Raw genomic sequence first — 25,016 nt, 5'->3', positions numbered from 1 at the left:
CCTTTATTTCTTTCTCTTGCCTAGTTGCCCTGGCCAGAACTTCCAATAATATGTTGAATAGGAGTGGTGAGAGAGGGCATCCCTGTCTTGTGCCAGTTTTCAAAGGAATGCTTCCAGTTTTTGCCCATTCAGTATGATATTGGCCATGGGTTTGTCATAAATAGCTCTTATTATTTTGAGATGCATTCCATTAATACCTAGTTTATTGAGAGTTTTTAGCATGAAAGGGTGTTGAATTTTGTCGAAGGCCTTTTCTGCATCTGTTGAGATATTCATGTGGTTTTTGTCATTGGTTCTGTTTATGTGATGGATTACTTTTATTGATTTGCATATGTTGAACCAGCCTTGCATCCCAGGGATGAAGCCGACTTAATCATGGTGGATAAGCTTTTTGATGTGGTGCTGGATTCAGTTTGCCAGTATTTTCTTGAGGATTTTCACGTCGATGTTCATCAGGGATACTGGCCTGAAATTTTCTTTTTTTGTTGTGTCTCTGCCAGGTTTTGGTATCAGGATGATGCCAGCCTCATAAGATGAGTTAGGGTGGAGTCCCTCTTTTGTATTGTTTGGAATAGTTTCAGCTGCTCTTTGTACCTCTGGTAGAATTCGGCTATGAATACATGTGGTCCTGGAATGTTTTTGGTAGGTAGACTATTAATTACTGCCTCGATTTCGGAGTTGTTGTGTTTTTTTGTTTGTTTTTTGTTTTTTTGAGATGGAGTCTCACTCTGTCGCCCAGGCTGGAGTGCAGTGGCGTGATCTCAGCTCACTGCAAGCTCTGCCTCCCAGGTTCATGCCATTCTCCTGCCTCAGCCTCCCGAGTCGCTGGGACTACAGGCACCCGCCACCACACCTGGATAATTGTATTTTTTAGTAGAGATGGGGTTTCACCATGTTAGCCAGGATGGTCTCGATCTCCTGACCTCGTGATCCGCCTGCCTTGGCCTCCCAAAGAAATTTCAGACTTTTTTATGGGCCTATTCAGGGATTTGACTTCTTCCTGGTTTAGTCTTGGGAGAGTGTATGTGTCCAGGAATTTATCCATTTCTTCCAGATTTTCTAGTTTATTTGCATAGAGGTGTTTATAGTATTCTCTGATGGTAGTTTTTATTTCTGTGGGGTCAGTGGTGATAACCTGTTTATCATTTTTTATTGCATCTTTTTGATTCTTCCCTCTTTTCTTCTTGATTAGTCTGGCTAGCGGTCTGTTTTGTTTATCTTTTCAAAAAACTAGCTCCTAGATTTCATTGATTTTTTTGAAAGGTTCTTCGTGTCTCTGTCTCCTTCAGTTCTGCTCTGATCTTAGTTATCTTTTGTCTTCTGCTATCTTTTGAATTTGTTTGCTCTTGCTTCTCTAGTTCTTTTAATTGTGATGTTAGGGTGTCAATTTTAGATCTTTCCTGCTTTCTCTTGTGGGCATTTAGTGCTATAAATTTCCCTCTACACACTGCTTTGAATGTGTCCCAGAGATTCTGGTACGTTGTATCTTTGTTCTCATTGGTTTCAAAGAACATCTTTATTTCTGCCTTCATTTCATTATTTACCCAGTAGTCATTCAGGAGCAGGTTGTTCAGTTTCCATGTAGTTGTGCAGTTTTGAGTGAGTTTCTTAATCCTGAGTTCTAATTTGATTGCACTGTGGTCTGAGAGATTGTTTGTTATGATTTCCGTTCTTTTGCATTTGCTGAGGAGTATTTTACTAATTATTTGGTCAATTTTAGAATAAGTACAATGAGGTGCTGAGAAGAATGTATGTTTTGTTGATTTGGGGTGGAGAGTTCTGTAAATGTCTATTAGGTCTGCTTCGTCCAGAGCTGAGTTCAAGTCCCGAATGTCCTTGTTAATTTTCTCTCTCATTGATCTGTCTAATATTGACAGTGGGGTGTTAAAATCTTCCACTATTACTGTGTGAGAGTCTAAGTCTCTTTGTAGGTCTCTAAGAACTTGCTTTATGAATCTGGGTGCTCCTGTGTTGGGTGCATATATATTTAGGATAGTTAGTTCTTCTTGATGCATTGATCCCTTTACCAGTATGTAATGCCCTTCTTTGTCTCTTTTGATCCTTGTTGGCTTAAAGTATGTTTTATCAAAGATTACACAACTCCTGCTTTTTTTTCTTGCTTTCCAATTTGGTTGGTAAATATTTTCCATCCTTTTATTTTGAGCCTATGTGTGTCTTTGCACATGAGATGGGTCTCCTGAATACAGCACATTCATGGGTCTTGACTCTTTATCCAGTTTGCCTGTGTCTTTTAATTGAGGCATTTAGCCCATTTACATTTAAGGTGAATATTTGTTATGTGTGAATTTGTTCCTGTCATTACGATAGTAACTGGTTATTTTGCCCATTGGTTGATGCTGTTTCTTCATAGTGTCAATGGTCCTTACAATTTGGTATGTTTTTGCAGTGGCTGGTACTGGTTGTTCTTTCCGTGTTTTTAGTAGCTAATTTATTTAGCTGACTCAACAAGCATCCATTGAGTCTCTACTATGTGCCGTGCATTATTCTAGACATTGGCATACCCAATTTTAAAAGACAGTACTTGTCCTCTAGAAGTTGATGTCTAGTGAATGAGGTAGACCTATAAATAAGATATAATATGTTATATAATAGAAAACATGATCAGCAAAATGTCATGGAAGCAAAGTTCTTTCTTTGAGTCTATGGGACATAAGTGAGGCTGTATCAGGAAGGTGAAATTTGAGTCACATTTTTATTTCATTTATTAGAGCACATTACTGTCCATTATAACTTATATGTTCATTTGGTCATAAAATAGAGAATTACCAGGGATGCAAATTAAAACATTATAGCTTATGCTAGTTTCTACATTTTTTTCACCTCAGAAATTCCCGTATCAGAAATCCGTTTTGCCACAGCAAAAACACATTGTTCACACACTCAATAAAAACGTATTGGAATCCTTTATATGCCAACTGGTTTTTTTTTTTTCCTGCTACCTGATTTTTTTATTTTTTCATGTGCCAACTATTGATGCTTTTTCACACATGTGCCAGCTCTAAAAAGAGGAGTACCTAAAATATTTTGAGCAATATATAATGCTTATTCTTAATGCCTCAATTATATACCGGATTTGGTGTATATCACATAATGCTGCTTCTGTTATTTACTATATTTGATACGTAATTGAGGCATTATGAATAATTTCTAGGGCTTTTCTAAGTGCAGTTTTCTATACTTTGCCAGGAGAAGACTTCTAATAAGTATTTTTAAAATGAAACAAATTTGTGACAAAAATGTTACTTTTTTAAATAAGGAAATCCTTAATATTAATAGTAGAATGAAACATACATTTAGCTTCCTTTTATACTTACAGTAGTATCATTGTATAATAACATACCAAAAATATATCTGTCATCATGATGATACCTGGAACCCCTCTTACCATCCCTGAGACCTGTTACCTTGTTTACTCTTTGTTTTATTCTTCTTTTTTGTTTGGTTTTTTGAGACGGAGTCTCACTGTATCACCAGGCTGGAGTGCAGTAGCGCAATCTCAGCTTACTGCAACCTCTGCCTCCCGGGTTCAAGCGATTCTCCTGCTTTAGCCTCCCGAGTAGCTGGGACCACAAGCGTGCACCACCACTCCCGGCTAATATTTGTATTTTTAGTAGAGACAGGGTGATCTGCCCGTCTCGGCCTCCCAAAGTGCTGGGATTACAGGCATGAGGCACCACGCCTGGCCTTGTTTTATACTTTTAACCTCACCTCTTCACTGTCTTTCTTCCTTTCAGCGTATATACATAGTCAAGTCTTTTTTCATCTTGGAAGTAGAGTGAGGGAGACCCATGACCTTGAACAGGATGATCTGTGCTTTCCCCTTACTTTCCCATCTCCCATTCAATAGTCCTTATCTCACCATAGCCTCTCAGCTGCTTAGCATGGTAGGTCAAAGCATGGATTTTGGAACTAGACTGCCTGTATTCAAATCCTAATTCTGCCACTTACAAGCTGTGTGACCTTGGATAAGAAACTTCATAGTTTCTTCATCTATAAAATGAAGATAAAGTGCTTAGGAAGTGCTTGGCACATGTAAACATATAAAAACATCAAATACTGTTATCATTACTGTTATCATGATACCACCCTATAGAAATTGCTTTTGATTAGCTCACTCTTGACCTCCTGTTTGCTAGGTTCCTTGTACCCCCTTTACCTTTGAGAATTTGACATCCATCTATATACTAATATCCAAAATTTCCCTCATCCGTAATTCTCTCTTCTGAATTTCCCTCCAATATGTGACTGTTAAATGGACATTCCTGCCAAGTTAAACTACATGTAACTTAAACTCAAGATGCCTACTTACACTAATCTTGATTATTTTATTTCCTACACTTTCTTATAGGTACAACCCAGTAACCCAAGTCAAAAACCGAAGACTTATCCCAAGTCCTGTTCATTCTACTTCTTATATAGCACATATTTTTCCCTTTCCTCTCCTGTTACATTATTTCAATGCTTAAGCATCTTTTTTTGAACTATCAAAATATATCTGTGTCATCTCTTTGTTCCATCATTTGTCCTCTTCAAATCCATTGAATACAGTGCTTCCAAATTTATTGTTTTATAAGACAAATATGATTATTATGTGTTTAAAAGCTGTGCCCCATCACCTAAAGGATAAAATTCAAACTGGATTCTGTCTACCTGTTTAGCCAAAACTACTTTCAATTCTTAGAATTTATTATGTTTCAAAACTCTTTGTATATACTGTTACTGCTTCCCTACTTGCGTTTTTCATACTTTCTCTCTCTCTTCTATCCATTTCTCATGGACAAATACGTATTATGTGGTGAGAATTGTGAAAGCAGAGGCTATCTTTGGTTTTCTTTTATATCCCCAGTGTTAGTATAGTACCAGATAATCGTAAGCACAGTAGAACAGTGTTTTTTACAATGTGTCTATGGACAAGATAATTCTGGTCAACAATAAAATAAGCACAGAAATTTTAAGTGATCAAAAGTCTCTATAGCAATTTGATAGGGTAATTTTATATCAAGTTTAATAATAAAAAGCAAGACTTGTTTTTTATATGAGTGGTTTTAATTTTATTTTTCTAGCGGTTCATTTTTATTATATCTTACACAAGTACCAATCTGTGGTGGAATTTTTAAAAAATTAGTCCTTTCCATGTAATTATTGCACTTTCACACTCACAATAAAGCTTCTACCTGAAGTGCCTTCTAGGTCATTGAGAAACATGGAAAATTATCTTCCATATAGATTTAGAGGAAAGTGTATTTTGCTGTGGAACTAATCATTTGAAAACTGGGAATAGCACCAGGAGGTAAAAATAGCTCGAGCGGAAATATTTGGGTTTGTATATTAGCTCTGCAGCTTTTCTTCTGTGTGTGTCAGTAAGCAGGTTACTTATCTATTCCAAGACTTAGTTTCTTCAGCTCTAAAACAGGAGATAACGCTTACTAAATTTACTTTTCAGAGCTGTGGCAAGAATTAGTGAAATGTACATCAAGATGTATTTTAATAAAAATAATGTGTTCAGTATTTTTTTAAAAATTAGTTCTTTCACACACATGGTTTGCAAAACACTGCATTAGAAAAAATTATTTACCAGAGATATTTGAAACTTGACCTGAGCTATCTAAATTCCCAAAGATTGCACAGTAATTTTAGTAAGAATTATAGCACATAATATATATATTTATTTCTTGCAACTGGAGGGTCAGAGAGCTACCTATATATGTATAATAACTCTTGGACCATATACGGTCCTGCAAATGCAGTCGATCTGATAGCACTTGAATTGAGCTGGCATGTTAGTCACAGCTGGGCAGATCATATCAGTACCACCATGGAAATAGTTCCTTGAAAGATTTCAGTGAATGATAGGAAAAAAATTCTTTTAGAACATTATTTGTCTACTTACAGAGACTCTTGAAGTAATGATCTCTTAATATTTGTTGAACAATTAAAGTTTTTTTATTACAAAAATGGCTTGATTGTTTCTCTTAAAGAATGTAACAAATCAATAAACTTAAAAAAAAAATTCTGCTGTCCTTTCCTGTATGCCTTTGCAGAAGAACTAAGATCAGTAAACTCACACAATTCTTAATATTTATTTATTCAAAATTGTTTCTTTACTGAATATTATGTGCAAGGGACTGAACACATACAAAATTATAAAGAACCATTTTTTCATAAATCCTTTGACTGTCTTGCTTGCCTAAAAAGTTAATTCTTTTAAATTTCGTTGTGAGTCAGTTTTGAATTATTAATGGGATAGGAAATAACGTAATTTAACATTAAAATTGAATTCCATTCAATTCTTCTATTTAAGCTTCCATTCTTTAAAATAAATATAACTTACACCAACATTTCTTAATGTTATTAGAACCTTCTGGTTTTAGCATACTTCCCATAAAGTGAATATATGAAAAAGTTTTAAAATTCACGAATAGCCTGTTACTAAAAATAAAATAATGAAGTCAGACAACTGCTGACATAATCTAGTATTAATAGTTTCAAAACCTTATTTAAAAACAACTTGTCCTAGTCTTCTAGCCTTTTTGCTGGTGAAATAATTATCACAGAAACTTCCACTTTTATCTGTGTCATAAGTGAATCCTCTATCCATATTTTTTTTTGGCTTTCAATATGAAAATTAATGGTCTTCACATAATCATGGCTTTTTTAACATTGACATCTGTAGTTACAGAATTTACTCACTGCAAGTAATAGGGTAGTCTTTTTGACAAACTTAGAATTTTCCTTCCTTGGTCCTGTGTAGATGAGGGCAAAAAAGGATTGACATTTCTTTGCTAGCCAACAAAATGTTTCCCATCAGTATCAGTATTTATACTTCCTAGAACTTTGATAATTCTTCATTGAATTCAAATAGTGTATGAAGAAGAAATACCATAGAATTTCAAAGAAGGGACAACAGTGGGGACTTTAAATGAAGTTTAATTGTATTCACGTCTTAAGCACAGGGACCAGATTAATGATATATATTCAAGTGTTAGGACAACATCCTTGTCCAGTTCAAAAACCTTGCCTTTAAAACTACCTTTATTTAACATTTTAATATTTTAAGTAGAGTATGCTAGTTCTCTCTTCACTAACGGGGGAAAAAAAGCAGTTAAAAGTCTTAAAAATATAAGGGGAAAATTATATCCATTTCTATTTTACTTGCCTAAGTTTGTTCTTTTTTTAAAGTTGAAGAAAAATGGAGATATGAAGTAAAACAGAGCTGTAGCTGTATTGCTATCACAAAATATGTGATCTTCAGAATTGATATCTCAAATTTAATGAGATTTCCCTTTCTTAGAAAAAATATAACAAAAATAAGAACATCAAGTGACTTAAAATATATCATTTTAAAAATCTGCTTGATGAAGAAACAGGCCTATATTTGTAGTTTTTAATTGAAAAAGTTTACCTCAAACTTTGCTGTGTTATCCACTTGTGTAGCATTACAGAACTAGAGCCAATATCCCAATATTAGTAGATTGCTTTGGAATCATACAGTACCTTTTCAGAATGCTTATACTATTGTCATGATTAATTAGAAAACAATTGACATGGCGAATCTGAAAATTCTTTTCCATCTAACCTTAAAATCCAGAAAAAAACTGTTTAAAGGTATTCCAAGATGACTTTAACCATGGATTACTTCAGGTTTTATTTTTTAAATCATAACAAACTAAGAATGAATCCCTTATTTTATTTAGAATGGGCTTTTATTTTTAATACTGGTCAGTTAGAAGGTATAGCCATTTTTTTAAGGGTTGTGAGTGGTATTACATTTTGATTAGTTATAGAATGAGTTACACAACTCAAAAGCTTTAGGTAATCAAAAATTAAGTTTGTTTTCTTTCCTGTTCTAGTTACCGGTTTACTAAAATAGTGAGCATACATGATCACTTGAGAATTGGGCTTCTGGAGCACCTGAACAGAAAGGGAGTGGTTCATATTCAGCATTACAAAAGACAACTTTCTCTTTTTGAAGGGGATTACTTTGGCTATTTTCCAGGTACTGGGGAAATTCCAAATGCATTACAAGTTATTGGGATGGCTATTAATTATTCATTTCCTAAAATATGTTGACTGAAGACTTGAGATTTGGTTATATAATAGAACATTATTTGACTTCATCAATTTATAAAAAACTTATGTAGAAATTTAGCAAAATACAAAATTGAGACTCTTACATGCAGCAGTTATATTTTTTCAGAGAACTCTAGAAACATCAGGCTTATTAGTCAGAACATACTTAGTAGAAGTACTTTCTGAAAATAATGGAAGAGCAATAGAATTTGTGCATGTGTATATAAAGAAAAGTTATGTGCAATGCATTGCATCTTTCCAAGTAATTACATAACAAAAGAAAATCATATTTTGCATAATATTTCAGTTTTAGGATATTAGGTTAAGGAAGGGTATTTATAACTAGAGAGTTTTTAATAGAGAATTAATACTTTAATAAAGAATGCATAAACCATTCAAATATTTTTATAAATAATTCTTCAAGGTGTAATTAATGGCCTGAATATATTGAACCATATCACAGAGTGTCCATTGGATGAGACATTTGATTATTTAGAATAATTCTTCTTTAGAATTTTTATGTCTGCTTCGAGGTTGAAGATTTAGGGGAAATGATCTTCATAAAAATATATTTCCAAACATATTTCCTTTGCATACCTTTTACTTACGGATTTATCTTGATAGTTGTTGGGGAAATCATAAGGGTTATTTTCCTTCATTAGGAAAACCTCTTTAGGCATCATTTGGACTTTTATTTTTGAACATGGAGAACTTTGGGCTGCATTTGAATTATAACAGGGTGCAATTCAGATCTCATTTTAGTCAAGTTTTTTCTCACTGCTCTAAGTCTCTCTAAGGACTACTTCTAATCTTTCTACTATACAAGTTCCCATTCATTCCACATACCTGTTTGAGTGTGCCCGATATTGTGATAGACCCTGAGGTACAAGGGTGAGTAAGACATAGACTCTGCTCTCAAGTGCGGTGTAACGGAGTTCGAGGTATCAAGTTAGCCCAGAGAAAGGAATATTCATTCTTCCTTGATACACAGAGGAAGATACGACATTTAGAAGAGATGTTGAAATAAGTGTTTAAGAATAAATAGGAATTTCTTATAGGGGATGAATATTCTAAGAAAGGCAAGAGTGCATGCAGTCTCAATACATTAAACTAAGGAATATGTCTTAAGACGCCTAATTCAAATTCGAGTACTCTTATTACTTGCAGTTTCCCATATAAAATATATATGAAGGCACAAGTAGAGAACCACAAAGCCAGTTCAAAACCACAAAACCACTTAGCAGTCACTTCTCACTAAATAATTGTCTTGCACATACAATAGCCGTTGTTACCTTTCCTTGTGGATCAGCTTTTCATAATAGCTCATGTCCTAAACTTTCCAACAGTCATTATATCATAGTGAATTCCAAAAGTCTACCATATATTAAATATGAAATTTAGTTTTTTAATCATTACTCATGGATCAACTTTTCATAATAGCTCATGTCCTAAACTTTCCAACCAGTCATTATATCATGGTTAGTGAGCTCCAAAAGTCTACCATATACTAAATATGAAATTTAGTTTTTTAATCCTTAAATTTTCAAATGCTGTTGTCAGTTTTGTCTGCTAATAACTTACATAGGAGCATTTGAAAATATTTAAATATAAAAATATTTAACCTAGTTAATAAGTACATTTACTTGTTAATATAAATTTTTTTCTTTTTCTCTTTTTCATTAAAAATTGGAACCATTAGTACAAAGTCTTTTTCTTTAGTCTGGCTCTTGCTTTATTTTTAACATATTTAAATTCTACCCAATTTTAGGACCAACAGTAGGTACCATTATGATATAAACAAAAATGTGGCTTAAGAAATATGTTTTATGATCAGTCACATAGCCTCATATTTGGACCTTGTTGTATTAGTGATAAATTTTAAGATCTAGTTCTCCTGAAACACTGAAGTTTTGGCATTTGTCAATGTCAGGCAGTTGAACTCCAATAAATTAACAGGGGCATAGCTCCAAATGGCATGAGACTGGTAGACATGTCACAAAACTTATAAGTAGCCACAAAAATAACATACTAACTAATACTGTTTATATAATCTCTTTCGTTTGTCATGATACATTCATATATATTCTTAGTTTTTATTAAGAACAACCATGGCTGTTGCAGAAAGTTTTGTCCTGTTTAACAGTCCAGGAAGCATTGAAAGTAAGAAATATTCACGTAGGCACAACACATATCTGATTTTTAGTCCATATTATATCACTCAGTAAAGTGTCTTACAGGATAAAAGGGAAGTTTTCTACTGCTACCTACACATGGAAGATTTTTAAAACATATATGTCTTTAAGAAAAGAATTGTTTTGGGATAGTCTCATCTGATAGGAAAATGATTTTTTTATAGTAGAAGAATCTTCGAGATACATACTTCAGAACTGATTATTATTTTAATTACTGACCTTATAAAAATTATACATTTTTAATTTTATGTATTTTTAATTTTTATGGGTACATAGTAGGTGTATACATTTAGGGGGTACATGAGGTATTTTGATACAGGAATTCAATGTATAATAATCACATCAGGGTAAATTAGGTATCCGTCACTTCAAGCATTTATCCCTCCTTCATGTTTCAAATAATCCAATTATGCTCTTTTAGTTATTTTTAAATGTACAATAAATTATTGTTGACTGAAAATTATCTTTGTTCATTAAAACATGGTATTTAATTGCAGCCAGTCCAAGTAACTAGTGTTCTTATAATTGTCAAAAATGTTCATGTTCTAAGATAGCCTCATGTGAAAATGTTAAATAATGAATTGCATAAAGTAATTACTAATCAAACTACATTATGACCAACTTTAAGAAACTGGCTTCAGCCAGGTGCAGTGGCTCACGCCTGTAATCCTAGCACTTTGAGAGGCCAAGGTGGGCAGATCACTTGAGGTCAGGAGTTCAAGACCAGCCTGGCCAACATGGTGAAACCCCGTCTCCACTAAAAATACAAAAATTAGCCAGGCATGGTGGCACGTGCCTGTAATCCCAGCTACTTGGGAGGCTGAGGCAGGAGAATTTCTTGAACCTGGGAGGCAAAGATTGCAGTGAGCTGAGATCACGCCATTGTGCTCTGCACTCCAGCCTGGACAACAAAGTGAGACTCCATCTCCAAAAAAAAAGAAACCGGCTCCTTTTTTCTGCCAGAATGATGACATTGAATACTGATATAACATCACGTGGGGCGTGGCAATATTTTTAATTGCTTGATTTTTTTTTCCATTTATGCCTTGAAATTTACCAAAAATTATGAGAACTTTTAATGTTTTAACTGGTCTTTATACTATTTTAAGAACATACTAACTCAAGGTCTGGTGCAGTGGCTCACAACTGTAATCCCAGCACTTTGGGAAGCCAAGGCGGGCAGATCACCTGAGGTCAGGAGTTTGAGACCAGCCTGGCCAACATGGTGAAACCCCAACTCTACAAAAAATACAAAAATTAGCCAGGTGCGATGGTGGGCGCCTATAATCCCAGCTACTGGGGAGGCTCAGGCAGGAGAATCGCTTGAAGTCGGGAGGTGGAGGTTGCAGTGAGCCAAGATTGTGCCACTGCACTCCAGCCTGGGTGACAGAGTGAGACTCCATCTCAGAACAAAAAATAAAATGAACATATTGACTCCTAACGGTATTTTCAAGATGAGGGTGGAAAGGATGGTATTTTTATGAGGGAGAAATATCGGACATCATCTTAGTTTTTAAACTAATATGATTTGTGTATTAGTAGAACAATTATATTGACTATTGAATTTATGTATTTATATGTGTTTATACAACTTGTTAGGAAGTGTAGCTTGTTAGAATATATGTTTAACAAATAGAATGTTTATTTGGGCCCATTTAGGACTAAATAGCTTAAATTTAAATATTGGCTATGATATCTTCACAGATAACACAGGCAAATTATCATTAAAATGATTTGTGTTTTGTTGTTATTTGTTAACATTGAATTATAATCAGTTTGAAACCAGCATGTATCACTGTGAAAATAAATGCTGGTCTCTGTTTCAAGGAGTTTTTAAAAATCAAAGCAGAGGATCATTTACAAAGCAGATAGTAGATTGAATGAAAAATCAGACAAAGGGGCAGAAAAATTTGTACTGCCCGTATGGTTTAGTATTAGGTAGAAGTACTTGAAGATATTTTTGAGATTATTCTTTAGAAATATATTTTTCCTCCATTTAGTAAGTAGTATTTCATTCAACAAAAATTTATTGACCCCTCTAAGCCAAACATTGAAGGAAAAGAGTAAAAATCAAGAGGATAAATGCATTAGTAAATACAGGCAAAAATATTTTTAGTAAGCATACATTTATTGTGAACATGATCAGTGCTACGTGACCTAGTGCTCAGTGCTGGAAATATAAATAAGAATACCCTGGTACCTGCTTTCATGGAGGTCTCAGTTCATTTGGCGAAACAAACTAAAAATTAAAGTTACAGTATATTATCAAATAAGTGCTGTAATAAAAGTAAGCAGTAAGCATTAAGGAAACATACAGGAGAAAACACTATAAGGAAATCTAAGGGAGGCTTCCCAGATAGGATGCCAGAATCTTGATGGATTTATAGAAGTTAGTAAGGCCAAAAAAAAAAAAAAAAGTACATTTCCAAGTAGATGAAGTAATGTTGCAGACTTTCAGATTGAGAGAGTATGTGGAGGAATGACTAATAAAATAAAGCTGGAACAGTTGAAAAGAAAAGGGTATCGACAAAGGATGAGGCTACATAGATGAGCAAAAGACAGACCCTTCTAAGAATTTGGGCTTCCAATCTGTAAGCAGGGAGAGCTGTTAAAGGATTTATAGCAAGGAAGCAACATGATGAGATGTACATTTTAGGGAGAGCACTCTGGATACCATTGGAAAGCTAAAAAATGTTCAGTTATACCTTTAAGCTCTTTCCAATATAAAAGTATATGTGAATAATTAAGTTATAACAAAGTTTAAGAATTACTCAGGTTTGCGCAACTTGGTTCTTTTGAGATATTTGTAAATTAGGTTCTTTATATAATTGCATTAACAGACAATAATGGAATGTTACATTCTTAGCATAACCCTGAGCTGATCAAATATAAGAAGTGGAAAACTATTGATAATTGTTGGAAATTCCTATCTGACCTCTCCTTTGTCTGACTATTTAATGTTGATCTTATTTTGTACTAAATCAGATGATACTAAGTGATGGCATTTACCCTCTGTGTAGCTATGATGCATTCTAAATTGCCTGGATCTCCCTCTAGTGCTGGGTTTATAATTAAAAGGACATATAATACAAAGGAAGAAGAGAAACTGAAACTCAAAAGGAGTATAAGATTATGAGAGAGGTTGAGATCTAAGAGGTAAAAAGTTAGGGAAGCATCCTTTCTCTTAATTGCCTCCTACACTGTAGCATACCTCTCTTTCTCCTGCTCACATATATTAAAAAGTTCTACTGCTGAAAATATGTATATGACTCTAAAGGCCTGTATAGCTCACTCCAAACATTTTAGCTGTTTTTATTATTTTCATTGCCTAAGAATTATATAATCGTAAATTCCATGATATTATAACCAGTTCTCCCTTTTGCCTTGAGGTAGGGGCCAGGCTAGCAATTTATAATAAATAATAATATTTTTATTATATAGAAAGTTTCTAAATAGATATTATTGACTACTTCAGTAAACATGTTGATTTATAAATGAAACCACAAAATTGAGTACCATAATTATTCTAAAAAACTAAGTAAATGTTGACTCTGCTTATTTTGGAATTTTAGCTAAACAATGCATAGTATATAGTCGTAGTTTATGGCATGTAAGTTATCTGTATGAATTCAACAGGCTGAACCTTTCATAGCTACCAAACCTATCTAACTTAATACAAATGACTATAAGCAAGCTTCAAAAAACTCTGATTTCCATTAATGTGAATCCAGGCGCTCATAAAAGTGAGTTTCTACTATTTTCCATGCAAGCAACTAGCTTCCTTGCAGCACTTTGCCACTTAATTCCAACACAAATATCATCCTACAGCAAAAAAAATTTACTTATGTGACCATATGTCTGTGTTAGTCGTTGCATATTATAGACATCTAATTGATAATGTAATACTGGGTTTGTATTGAGGTCAAATTATATGGATCATCACCTTAAAATTATTCCAACTTGAGATAAAATGTTGTGGAAAAATTGTACTTCTGCCATGTTTTATTTTAAATATGAAATTTTTTAATTCGGAATTGGAAAGAGTTGGAAAATTAACTTATTTATAGTTTTTATTTTGCCATAAAGGAAAATTGTATCGTTTATGAAATTAAAGAGCTGGAAGTGAGAACACACTTACCAGAGTTCACATACTAAAGTTTGTTCTCTCAGGCTCAAGTAATCTGTACTGTCTCTTCTAAAAATGGTTGACCATATGGAAGGTTTAAAGGCTGCTCTTTCATGATAAATAATTGACGATGGAAGCAGTAAATACCTCTATTAAGTTAATTTCTTGCTTGCACTCTATCTCAGTTTTTACCTACTCAGGCTAATTTGCAGGTGCCTGGGATGAGTAGACAATCCATAATTTCTACCAATCAAGTAAAAGAAGGAAAGAAAACTGAGCTGCTCTCCCAGTTACCAGGTAGTTTGCTGTGGTTAAAATTAATGCAGATTTTACAGCAGCGGATATTAGCATTTTTATTTATTATAAGTAATTATTTTGAAATTTGGGAAATGAATAGTTGAGTACATCATTTGAGTGTTTATTTGACCAGTTATTAGTGCAAGAAACCATCATTTAAATGTTCTCTATGTGTTATAGCAAATCAATTTGTTTCTCTCTTCATATTAATGTGTTTTAAGAAAAATTCATTATGGTTACTTTTACTTGAAAATATATTTTATTTTTTGCAGTGTTTGAGCAACACACCTCCACTTACTGAGTATTTCCTCAATGATAAGTATCAAGAAGAACTGAATTTTGACAATCCCTTAGGAATGAGAGGTGAAATAGCTAAATCTTATGCCGAACTGATCAAGCAAATGTGGTCTGGAAAGTTTAGCTACGTCACCCCAAGAGCCTTTAAGGTTAGTGTGGTAAATGCATTTTAGCAAGGGTACCTGCAAGGGTACAAAAGTTGGTTCTTGGGGATAGGGGGAGTGAAAAATAGTAGCTATTACAATGGTTTGTGGCCCTCCAAAGGAACACAGTACATAAATAGATATACAGTACATCTGTCATATAAAATTTAGGTGGGAGGGATATGGAACAGTTTATTTTATTTTTGTTTTTGTTTTTGCTTTACGTCTAAATCTGGAATGGAGAGAATAATGAAAAAAACTTGAAAAACACTGGTGTGGTACAAGAATGAGTATAGAGACAGCAATGAGCGTTTGTATAGTTGTTTTGGAATATAGTACATCTCTGGAAAACCTATGTGAATATTCTATACAAATGTAAAAGACTAAATTTGGGCATGTTACTGAACTCTAAGAACCCATTTTACTTTGAGAGTCATTATGAATTTGAAAAATTATCAAAATGAAAATAGTCTGCAAACCAAGCATTAAAAATTTAATGTACTTTCAATATAGTTCTTAAACTTTTAAGGTTATTCACATGTGTGAATTGTTACTTATCAAATAATTTATTGTTCAAATAAGAATTGAGCTGAAATTTAGCTTTATGGCTGAAATTTAGCTTTATATTGTTAAAAAAATGCCTACTTAATTATATAGGTGAAACTTTGAGAAATTTTAAACTTGTAGAGAGAATAAGCAGTTTTAAGTTGTTATTTATACAAGTAATTTAAATGGCATTGGTAGAGGACATCTACTAGACAACATTTTTTATTAGCTATATACTAGTTCTTAGAAAATAAAAAACAACCAGCAACTCAAAATACCTCTGTATTGTCTTCCTTAACATTCTAAACTTTGGACAAACTAGTCCAGACAAACCATCTCTCAGCTCTTACTAGCATTCTAGTTGGTTTTATTTTGGTAGATTTTCTCTCTTAAAATTATGTGTAAATAGGTTCTTTATATGTGACTTTTTTTCTGTCAGATGATGATTCATACTATTACATTTATTTTCAGTATCATCCAAAAAAAAAAAAAATACTTAGTGATGAAAGATTAGGAAAATTGAATATGAACATTAATGTTTCTGTTATCTCTGTGATACTCATCCTCCTTTTGCACATAGAAACTAAGTGAGAGCCTAGAGTAGTTATCTTAAAAATGCTTTCAGATACGTAATTATCTTTATGTGGTAATATAGCAAGGATGAGAACCTGCCTCTTCCTGTCTACCTACCAGACATTTATAGGAGGAGGCAATAGGAATACCTAAAGCTAAGAATTAAGGACATCTGGAAAATCCTTTGACAAATAGTGAAACAACAATTAATGACAATGAAATCTATGACCAAACAAAGATCAATACATTTTTATATATTAAAGATTACATGTGTTGATCTATTTTGTCCCAGATAAGCTTTGTTGAGTGCTTACTAGGAATGCAAAACAAAATATAATTCATATATATTCCTGTTGTTCATGTATACAATTTTTATTATTCACAGGAGTTATGTTCAATGAAGCTGCCACAAACACTGAAATAACAACTACTGAACCATTACTCCTAGGGAAACTATAGGGTTTGATTCCTCCAAGCCTTTGTTCACAACATTTTTGTCAACCAGACAATGTATAACTTTGTTTTGCATGTGTTTCTGTTTAAAAACAACTTGTTTAATATATATTGTTGAGTCCTTAACATTGAACTCACAGCAAACAGTGCTATAACTCATGTCTTAATGAAGCATATCTAACACGTACTTTTTCTCCATAAAGCACATCACAGCTTTCTTGCATTTAGGAACACTAGCTGGCATGTTTGTACTTCATTTAGTGACCATTTTAAACACTGAAATTAACAACAAAACAAACAAAAATGTGAAAAAACATAACACTAAATAAACTACAAAGGACACTTGTTTATAGATTCAGAGCTGAAACAACAAGCCAAAGCATCACCTTGTTCAACCCCAGCTGGTAACATGCATATCAGGTGACTCAAATTTTTTGCCACTCTGAAAATATCTACAAATGACCATGAATTGATTTTGGGGTTACAAATACATTTTAGAAAGCAGGCAAATTCACAAATGTGGAATCCATGAATAATGAGAATCTATTGTACATATTTTTAAAAATCAACCCTGTTCCTAGAACTGATTTGATGGTTTTGCACTTCTTACAGACACAGGTAGGACGTTTTGCACCTCAGTTCTCTGGATATCAGCAGCAAGACTGTCAAGAACTGTTAGCTTTCCTGTTAGATGGATTACATGAGGATTTGAATAGAATTAGGAAAAAACCATATATACAATTAAAAGATGCAGATGGAAGGCCAGATAAGGTAAATTTCATGATCCTATTGTCACCATTGTTATAATTTTGTGATACCTCTTTCTAATTTGTGTCTATCATCCTTGTAGGTGGTTGCCGAAGAAGCCTGGGAAAACCATTTAAAACGAAATGATTCTATCATAGTAGATATATTTCATGGCCTTTTCAAATCAACTTTAGTTTGTCCTGAGTGTGCTAAGATTTCAGTAACATTTGATCCTTTTTGTTACTTGACACTTCCATTGCCCATGAAAAAAGAACGCACCTTGGAAGTTTACTTAGTTAGAATGGATCCGCTTACCAAACCTATGCAGGTAAATCATGGGTTTGTTTGTTTTGGTTTTTTTTTTTTTTTTTTGCATTTGTTGTTTTTATAAAAAAATTAGTGTTGAGTCCTTATTATAAAAATTAAGTATTGAATTATCAAGCCCAATCAATAATGTTTATTTGTATAAGAGATTTTATAAGCTGAATACTTTGGAAATCAGTGTAACTTTTTACAGTCTTGAAAGGGCAACGTGTGTCTTATAAAAAATTCTCAAAAGCCTTTTTATAGAGGTTTATTTTTATAATATTGGGGTGAATATTAGCTTATGAAGATCAACATAATATTTTTAATTTTTTTAAACTTCAACTTTCTTTAGTGTTAATTGTAATTTTTTTTACTAGTGGCTATTGGAAGTAAAGCTAATACTTTTAATTCATAGTGTGATAGTAGTGTATTTAAATACCTGTAATTTTTAGGCATTTTAGGAACTTAAAAGAAAGTAGAAATTTAGTTAGACTAAAAATATTTCGTTCAGTGATATTCTCTAATTTCTAATACTTTGAAGTATCACATATTGTTTATTCTGTGCAAAAGTCCTGTGGTAAGTCTTACTGTCAAATTGTCTGCCTGATTCCGTTACCTAGTGTTATAATTGGATTATTTATATTTTGTGGGTAAAGCACTGTCTTTTCTCCCTTATTTATTAATCAGTTAATCCTCTTCTGACACTTGACCCATCCCAGTGAAAGTAACTTCTTCTTTTTCTACCTCTCTTTCCCTAAATTCTAACACTTAACTAATTTTATTATAACTTTTGGCTTACTTTCATCTTTTCTCCCTAGACTACAAGTCTTTGAAGACAGAGACCTTGTAAACCTTTGTATTTCCAGCTTTTGTGGCTGGTAAATATTAATGCACAAGAAGTATTCAAAAATTTTATTCATCAAGATACTTAACTATGCACCTACTAAGTATAAAGCTCTTTGGCTAAACAAAACAGATATGATTCCTGCTTTAGAAGATTGTTTTCTGTAAATTTTTAGCCAAATAGCTCAGTTTGTTAGTGCATAATAGTCACAATGTCTATATGAAAGCTATATTTGAACAAAATTATGATCTTACCATTCAGGGATGTATTTGGGTTTACTGTCAACAAAGACAGGGTATATGTAGTGTTCATAAAAACACAGTCCTTTTATTCAAAGTAATTTAAGTCCAGTAGATACTAGGTATGTACTCAGTTATGCAAATTTAAGCAATTTGTTTTTCTGCTGCTTTATGTTTTGTTTATGAACTCATTGAACACAATGCCCTCATATCAGTATTTCACTGGGGAGTGCTAAGTACTATCCCTTATCTGTGAGCAGAGCCAATAAAGACCTGCTTTTACTTTTGGCCTGGAGAATATGTGTTCACATTTTTAAAGTTATATCCTTTAGATATTCACTTATTCACTCGTTTATAAGTACAAGATTGTCAACATTCTTTTCAATGGTGAGAAACTATAACAGTGCCAAACCACATCCTTACCTCTCTAGTTTGTAACTTTGCAGATATACACCAATGAGTGTAATGGAGCAAGAGAGCGTAGAATAATAAGTATAAATTTACTGCAACAAAAAATAAGTGTAGATGTTTTATTTCTCTACAGCACATTTGTTAGAGATAATATTCTCCCATGCCAATAATATAAGGTAATCTATATCAATAGTGGCAAATTGCATTAATTTACACATTAGTCCATAAGGTATATGATAAGTGCTCTTCCATAGATTGGGCTCTAAATTATTTTTCCAGCAATGTGAATTTCATTGACTTATCACTTTTCTCATTTGGTGACCAATAATATAAATTTGCAGAGGTTAGAGCCATGGTTAGCACAGAGAAATTCATTTGTTTTTGTGTTTTGTGTTTTGTTTTTTTCTTTTTTCCATTTAGAGGCAGTAACAACTCAAATACAAAATGATCACCTCATTTCATTAACACTATGCTTTGACCAGCTCGTAAGAAAAGTGAAATTAGCTGAGTTTGCCTATTTGTTGAGTTTTCCCGTCATTGAAGTTGATTTAGGTCATGGAAGCTTATTAGGAAAAATATTGAATATGTATTATATCTTAGGCTCTCATGCTGTGCAAGGTGCTAGAAATATAATGGTGTTTCTAGTCCTTGTTCTTCAAGAAGCTTGTCATACAGTGTGAAAATTGCTCTGACAGGGTGCTGCAAGAGAACACAGAGTAACCTACCCAAACTGGTTATGAGGCCTGTGGTAAATTCTGAAGGACAATTAGGTTATAAGCAGGTGAAAACTAGAAATAAAAGCATTATAGGCCAAGATAATGGCATGTACAAAGAACTTATGGGAGAAGAGGACATGGCCCACTTCCGTAATTTACAGCAGTTAATATGGCAAGCAGGAGCTAGATCACAAAGAACTTTGATGCCAGTATAGGAAGTTTGAACTTCATCCTAAAAACTAGGGAAGCCATTAAAGACTATTAAGTATAGATATTATATGGCCACAATTATGTTTCAGAAAGATGATTCTGGCTAGCACAGAGATCAGTTAGAAAAGGCTTAGTACTAAGACCAGGTAAGAAGCTTTTAGTGATCAGACGACAGACAAATGACAAATGCTTCAACTCTGTCAGGATGGCAGTTTGAAGAACCAGTTGAATGTAGGAAGTGAAAATGTGTAAGTATATTCAAAGATGATGCCAAGTTTACTTGACAGGAAAAGAGGAGACAGCAGTGCTGTTTTAGTGGAATATATAGGAAGAACAAGTTGAAGAAGGAATCCATTTTAGTATTGAACATGGTGGCCTAACATGACCCAAACCTGTGTTTAGTATTGGATATGCTGACTTACAGATGCATGAGGAACACTTAGGTAGAGATATCCAGTAGGCATTGAATTTGTGTATCTAGACCAAAGGAGAGAGACTGCTTTAGCTATAAATTTGACAATCAGCCCTATGAAAATGATAGTGTTTTAGAAGGATGAGATTACTTAAGGCTAAGGTGACCCCGTGATTTATCATCTAAACAAGAACTCTTGAAAATAGAAGGGACTGTCATTAATAATTATACTAGGATAGCAGGCTAATCCAGGACTGGCCAAAGCAAATCAGGAGACACTGTTGCCTCTTCCAAGGAGAGCATATAAAATTGAGAAGAAGGCTAAAGACAACACTCTAAAGAACACTATAGGAGAACTTCAAAAGAGGAATATGATCACAGCAATAGAAAAGAATTAAAAGTAGTCGTGTTATAAGGAAAGGGAATTTTTTAAGGAGAAAGTGGTCAGCAGTCATATTACAAAGAGGTCAATAAAATAAAGACTGATAAGTTGTACAACAGTATTGGCAACCTTGGAAACAAGTTAAATAAAGAGGTGAAGACAAGCCAGCAAGAGGGTTGAGAAGTAAATGGGAGATAAGGAAGTTATGATAATATAGATATCATTAATAAAGTTATTTATAAAATAGAGGAGAAGGGGAGATAATTAGAGGGAAAGCAATGAGGTACCCTTGTTTTTTGAGAGACTTTATATTCCAGTGCTTATGCAAGAGTCGAGATAAAATGGAAGAAAGAATAATTGCTTGGTTTAGGTCCCAGAGAAAGCAGAAGAGCATGGGATTTAGAACATAGGCGCTAAGGTTAGCCTTGAATAAGAAGAGAGACACCTTTCTTTCCATGTGTTGCAAGAGACAGAAAAGTACCTATGTTGATTCAAAGAAGTTAGTAGGAGAACAGGAAGTTGGAGATTTTCCCACCCAGTAGTTTCTGTTTTTTAGATGAAATAGGTATTCTGCTGATATTAAGGGAGCAGTAGTGAAATAGGAAGCCTAAAGAATGGTGAAGATTTTTTTTTTTTTTTTGTTAATGAGACAGGGTCTTGCTCTGTCACCCAAGTTGGAGTACATTAGGGTGTGATCTCAGCTCACTGCAACCTCTGCCTCCTGGGCTCAAGGGATTCTCCCACCTCAGACTCCCAAGTAGCTGGGACTACAGGTGTGCGCCTCCGAGCCCAGCTAATTTTTTGTATTTTTGTAGCAACGGGGTTTTGCCATGTTGTCCAGGCTGGTCTCGAACTTTCGGGCTTAAGCGATTCACCTGCCTTGGCCTCCCAAAGTGTTGGGATTACAGGCGTGAGCCACTGGGCCCAGCCCAATGAAGATTTTAAATAGTTATTGAGATAAATGAAAGAATAACCAGATGTGTGATATGCAGAATTATTTCTGGGTACTGTCAAAGGATCAGTTGATATTGGGCACTGTGGATTTGTAGCACACCAGCCTCTAAAATTGGGAAGTTTTCTTCAGCACATATCAACAGCTCTGAGAAAGTTTAGCAAGAGTAGAATGAATAGAATTGAGTAACAAAGACATTAAAGGTTCGTGATAAAGCATGTAGGGCCTGGATGGAAGGGCTAGAAGACAGTAGGGAGCTGGTAAACTGGGAGAAAACAAGAGTTAAAAGGAATAGAAATCTCTGTGCAAGCCAAGAAGAGATAAGAATGAATTTCCCGGAGAAGCAAGAAGTAGTGGTTAGACAGTAACCCGAGTTTAAGATAGTAAAAGTGGGGCCGGGTGCAGTGGCTCACTCCTGTAATCCCAGCATTTTGGGAGACTGAGGCAGAAGGTCACTTGAATCCAGGATTTTGAGACCATTCTGGGCAACATAATGAGACCTTGTCTCTAAAAAATAAAAATTAGCCAGTCATGGTGTCACACGCGTGTAGTCCTAGCTACGCAAGAGGCTGAATTCGGAAGATGGCTTGAGCCCGGGAGGTTGAGGCTGCGGTGAGCCAAGATCATGCCACTGCACTCCAGCCTGGACAACAGAGTGAGAGCCTGTCTCTAAACAACAAACAAAAAAAGATAGCAAAAGTGGGAGCAGTTTCAAGTAATGACAGGATCTAATAAGTTGACTGAGGTTGAATTAATGCAAGTGTCTTTGAATTGAGGAGCCAAGGAATGATAAGACTAGGACAAATTATCCATGTGGGCATTGTCACACAGGACCCAGGATAGTGGCAAGATTGGAGACAAACACTAATCCAAATGCCAAATGAATGTAAGATAGCAACCATGAGGTCACTCTCATTTACTGAATTTTTTTTCCAAAATAATAAATTCATTACAAATTTTTTTGTTTTTTAGTACAAAGTGGTTGTCCCCAAAATTGGAAACATATTAGATCTTTGTACAGCATTGTCTGCTTTGTCAGGAATACCTGCAGATAAGGTAAGATGTTTCTGGGGTTGAAGTATATAAGTTGGTATTTAGTTTCTCAGTGTTGTAAAACCAGCTTAATAGAAATTCGTTTCCTTTTAGATGATAGTTACTGATATATACAATCATAGATTTCACAGAATATTCGCTATGGATGAAAACCTTAGTAGTATTATGGAACGGGATGATATTTATGTGTAAGTATAAAACTCATTGTGCAAAATATTACTTGAAAAAAAATTAATAGAAGTAACATAAAATTTTGAGAGTTTATGGTCAGTTTTGTCCTTGTAGGTTTGAAATTAACATCAATAGGACAGAAGATACAGAGCACGTGATTATTCCTGTTTGCCTAAGAGAAAAATTCAGACACTCGAGTTATACCCACCATACTGGTTCTTCACTTTTTGGTCAGCCCTTTCTTATGGCTGTACCACGAAACAATACTGAAGACAAACTTTATAATCTCCTGCTCTTGAGAATGTGGTAAGTGCCAGACAATTCTACATTGACAAAATAAATATGGGAATAAAATATAAAATAGCTAATAAAAATAAACACATAAGGTACTATTGGAATATAATTATTCAAGTCTGTATTATCTCAATTTTGTTCATAGTCAGATTATAGTCCTAATCCACTTTCTTATTCATGTAAAACATATTATGGAGGTAATTTCAAACCCAGGAAGCACGAAGTCTGTAGCAGTTTTAAACCAAAAGTTTACAGTTAGAAGGACATAGGAATTTGTGTTATAATAATTATGTGTTACGTGTTCATTCTGTGAAATCATAACAAATGTCAAATGCCATATGTTTGCACTGTGAAATAACAAATGTCAAATGCTTCATTTCTTTATATACATTACCAGTTCATGATTAATAGTATTGTAAGGCAGCCTATTTTTTGCCTTCCTGAATAAATCCCTTGATTTGAATTATGAAGTTATCAAGAATGTCATTTGATCCCTTTTATCCTTGAAAGCTGATATATTTAGTATTCTTTCTTGCATATCTAATTATTATAGTTTCATAACCCATATATAAAGATCACATTATACAAATATAAGTGTTTTTAGCAACAATATATACCATCTAAATGAGGATAAGTTGAGAAATTATTTGCAACAAACATTTAACATTTAACCTAAAAGGTAACATATTAATTATTTTTATAAAGATGAGCAAAACAAATTACTAGTCAGTTATACTTATGGTACTATAAGTCTGAATTTATCTTTGAATCTACTAAGTGACCACTGTTACTGCATTAAAAAGTTTTGTTTTACTGATAGAAGGAAAACTTTTTAAAAGTTTTTATCTTTGTAGTACTGAACTTGTTTGATTTTGGATTTTACTTAAGCCGATATGTCAAAATATCTACTGAAACTGAAGAAACTGAAGGATCCCTACACTGCTGTAAGGACCAAAATATTAATGGGAATGGCCCAAATGGCATACATGAAGAAGGCTCACCAAGTAAGACTTTTCTGTTAAATTGTACAAATGTTTCACTTAGATAATTGCTTCAGAGAAAAAGTTAAGAAAATGGGAATTAAAGAACTAAAAAATACCGGGGAACCTAGGATTAATATTAATAATTTAAAAATATAGCATTGGGTTTATTTAAAGCTCTCTAATATCTAAAATTAGGTGAAATGGAAACAGATGAGCCAGATGATGAATCCAGCCAGGATCAAGAACTCCCCTCAGAGAATGAAAACAGTCAGTCTGAAGATTCAGTTGGAGGAGATAATGATTCTGAAAATGGATTATGTACTGAGGATACTTGCAAAGGTCAACTCACGGGACACAAAAAACGATTGTTTACATTCCAGTTCAACAACTTAGGCAATACTGATATCAACTACATCAAAGATGATACCAGGCATATAAGATTTGATGATAGGCAGCTTAGGCTAGATGGTAAGTATTTGTGAAAAATGGCTTGAACATTAAACAAGCCGAGCATGTTATTTTTTTTTAGGTGAAAACCATGAAATTCAGCTCTGTCAAGAAATATACCATTTACTTTT

General features: G+C 33.8%; 1 protein-coding gene across 7 annotated transcripts in view; it reads left to right on the top strand.

The window, feature by feature from the left end:
• The window catches only part of USP15 (ubiquitin specific peptidase 15), a 146,121-nt gene that overhangs the window by 106,522 nt on the left and 14,583 nt on the right, over positions 1–25,016 (top strand). For 5 of the 7 annotated variants that reach the window (XM_003824818.7, XM_003824819.6, XM_034935534.3 and 2 more), the window contains 8 exons: positions 14,979–15,152; positions 17,331–17,489; positions 17,569–17,793; positions 22,910–22,993; positions 23,084–23,178; positions 23,276–23,467; positions 24,344–24,459; positions 24,634–24,906. In XM_003824818.7, the coding sequence (XP_003824866.1) occupies positions 14,979–15,152; positions 17,331–17,489; positions 17,569–17,793; positions 22,910–22,993; positions 23,084–23,178; positions 23,276–23,467; positions 24,344–24,459; positions 24,634–24,906 (1,318 nt within the window). Of the gene's footprint in view, positions 1–7,880; positions 8,018–14,686; positions 14,707–14,978; positions 15,153–17,330; positions 17,490–17,568; positions 17,794–22,909; positions 22,994–23,083; positions 23,179–23,275; positions 23,468–24,343; positions 24,460–24,633; positions 24,907–25,016 lie in introns of those variants that run through there. The other 2 variants (XM_055096528.1, XM_055096529.2) reach the window with 2 other exon arrangements.

This window comes from Pan paniscus, chromosome 10 (genome assembly GCF_029289425.2).
Source record: "Pan paniscus chromosome 10, NHGRI_mPanPan1-v2.0_pri, whole genome shotgun sequence".
NCBI classification, from domain to species: domain Eukaryota; kingdom Metazoa; phylum Chordata; class Mammalia; order Primates; family Hominidae; genus Pan; species Pan paniscus.
Note: the sequence above shows the minus strand (reverse complement) of the source record. Positions and strands in the feature narration are given on the sequence as shown.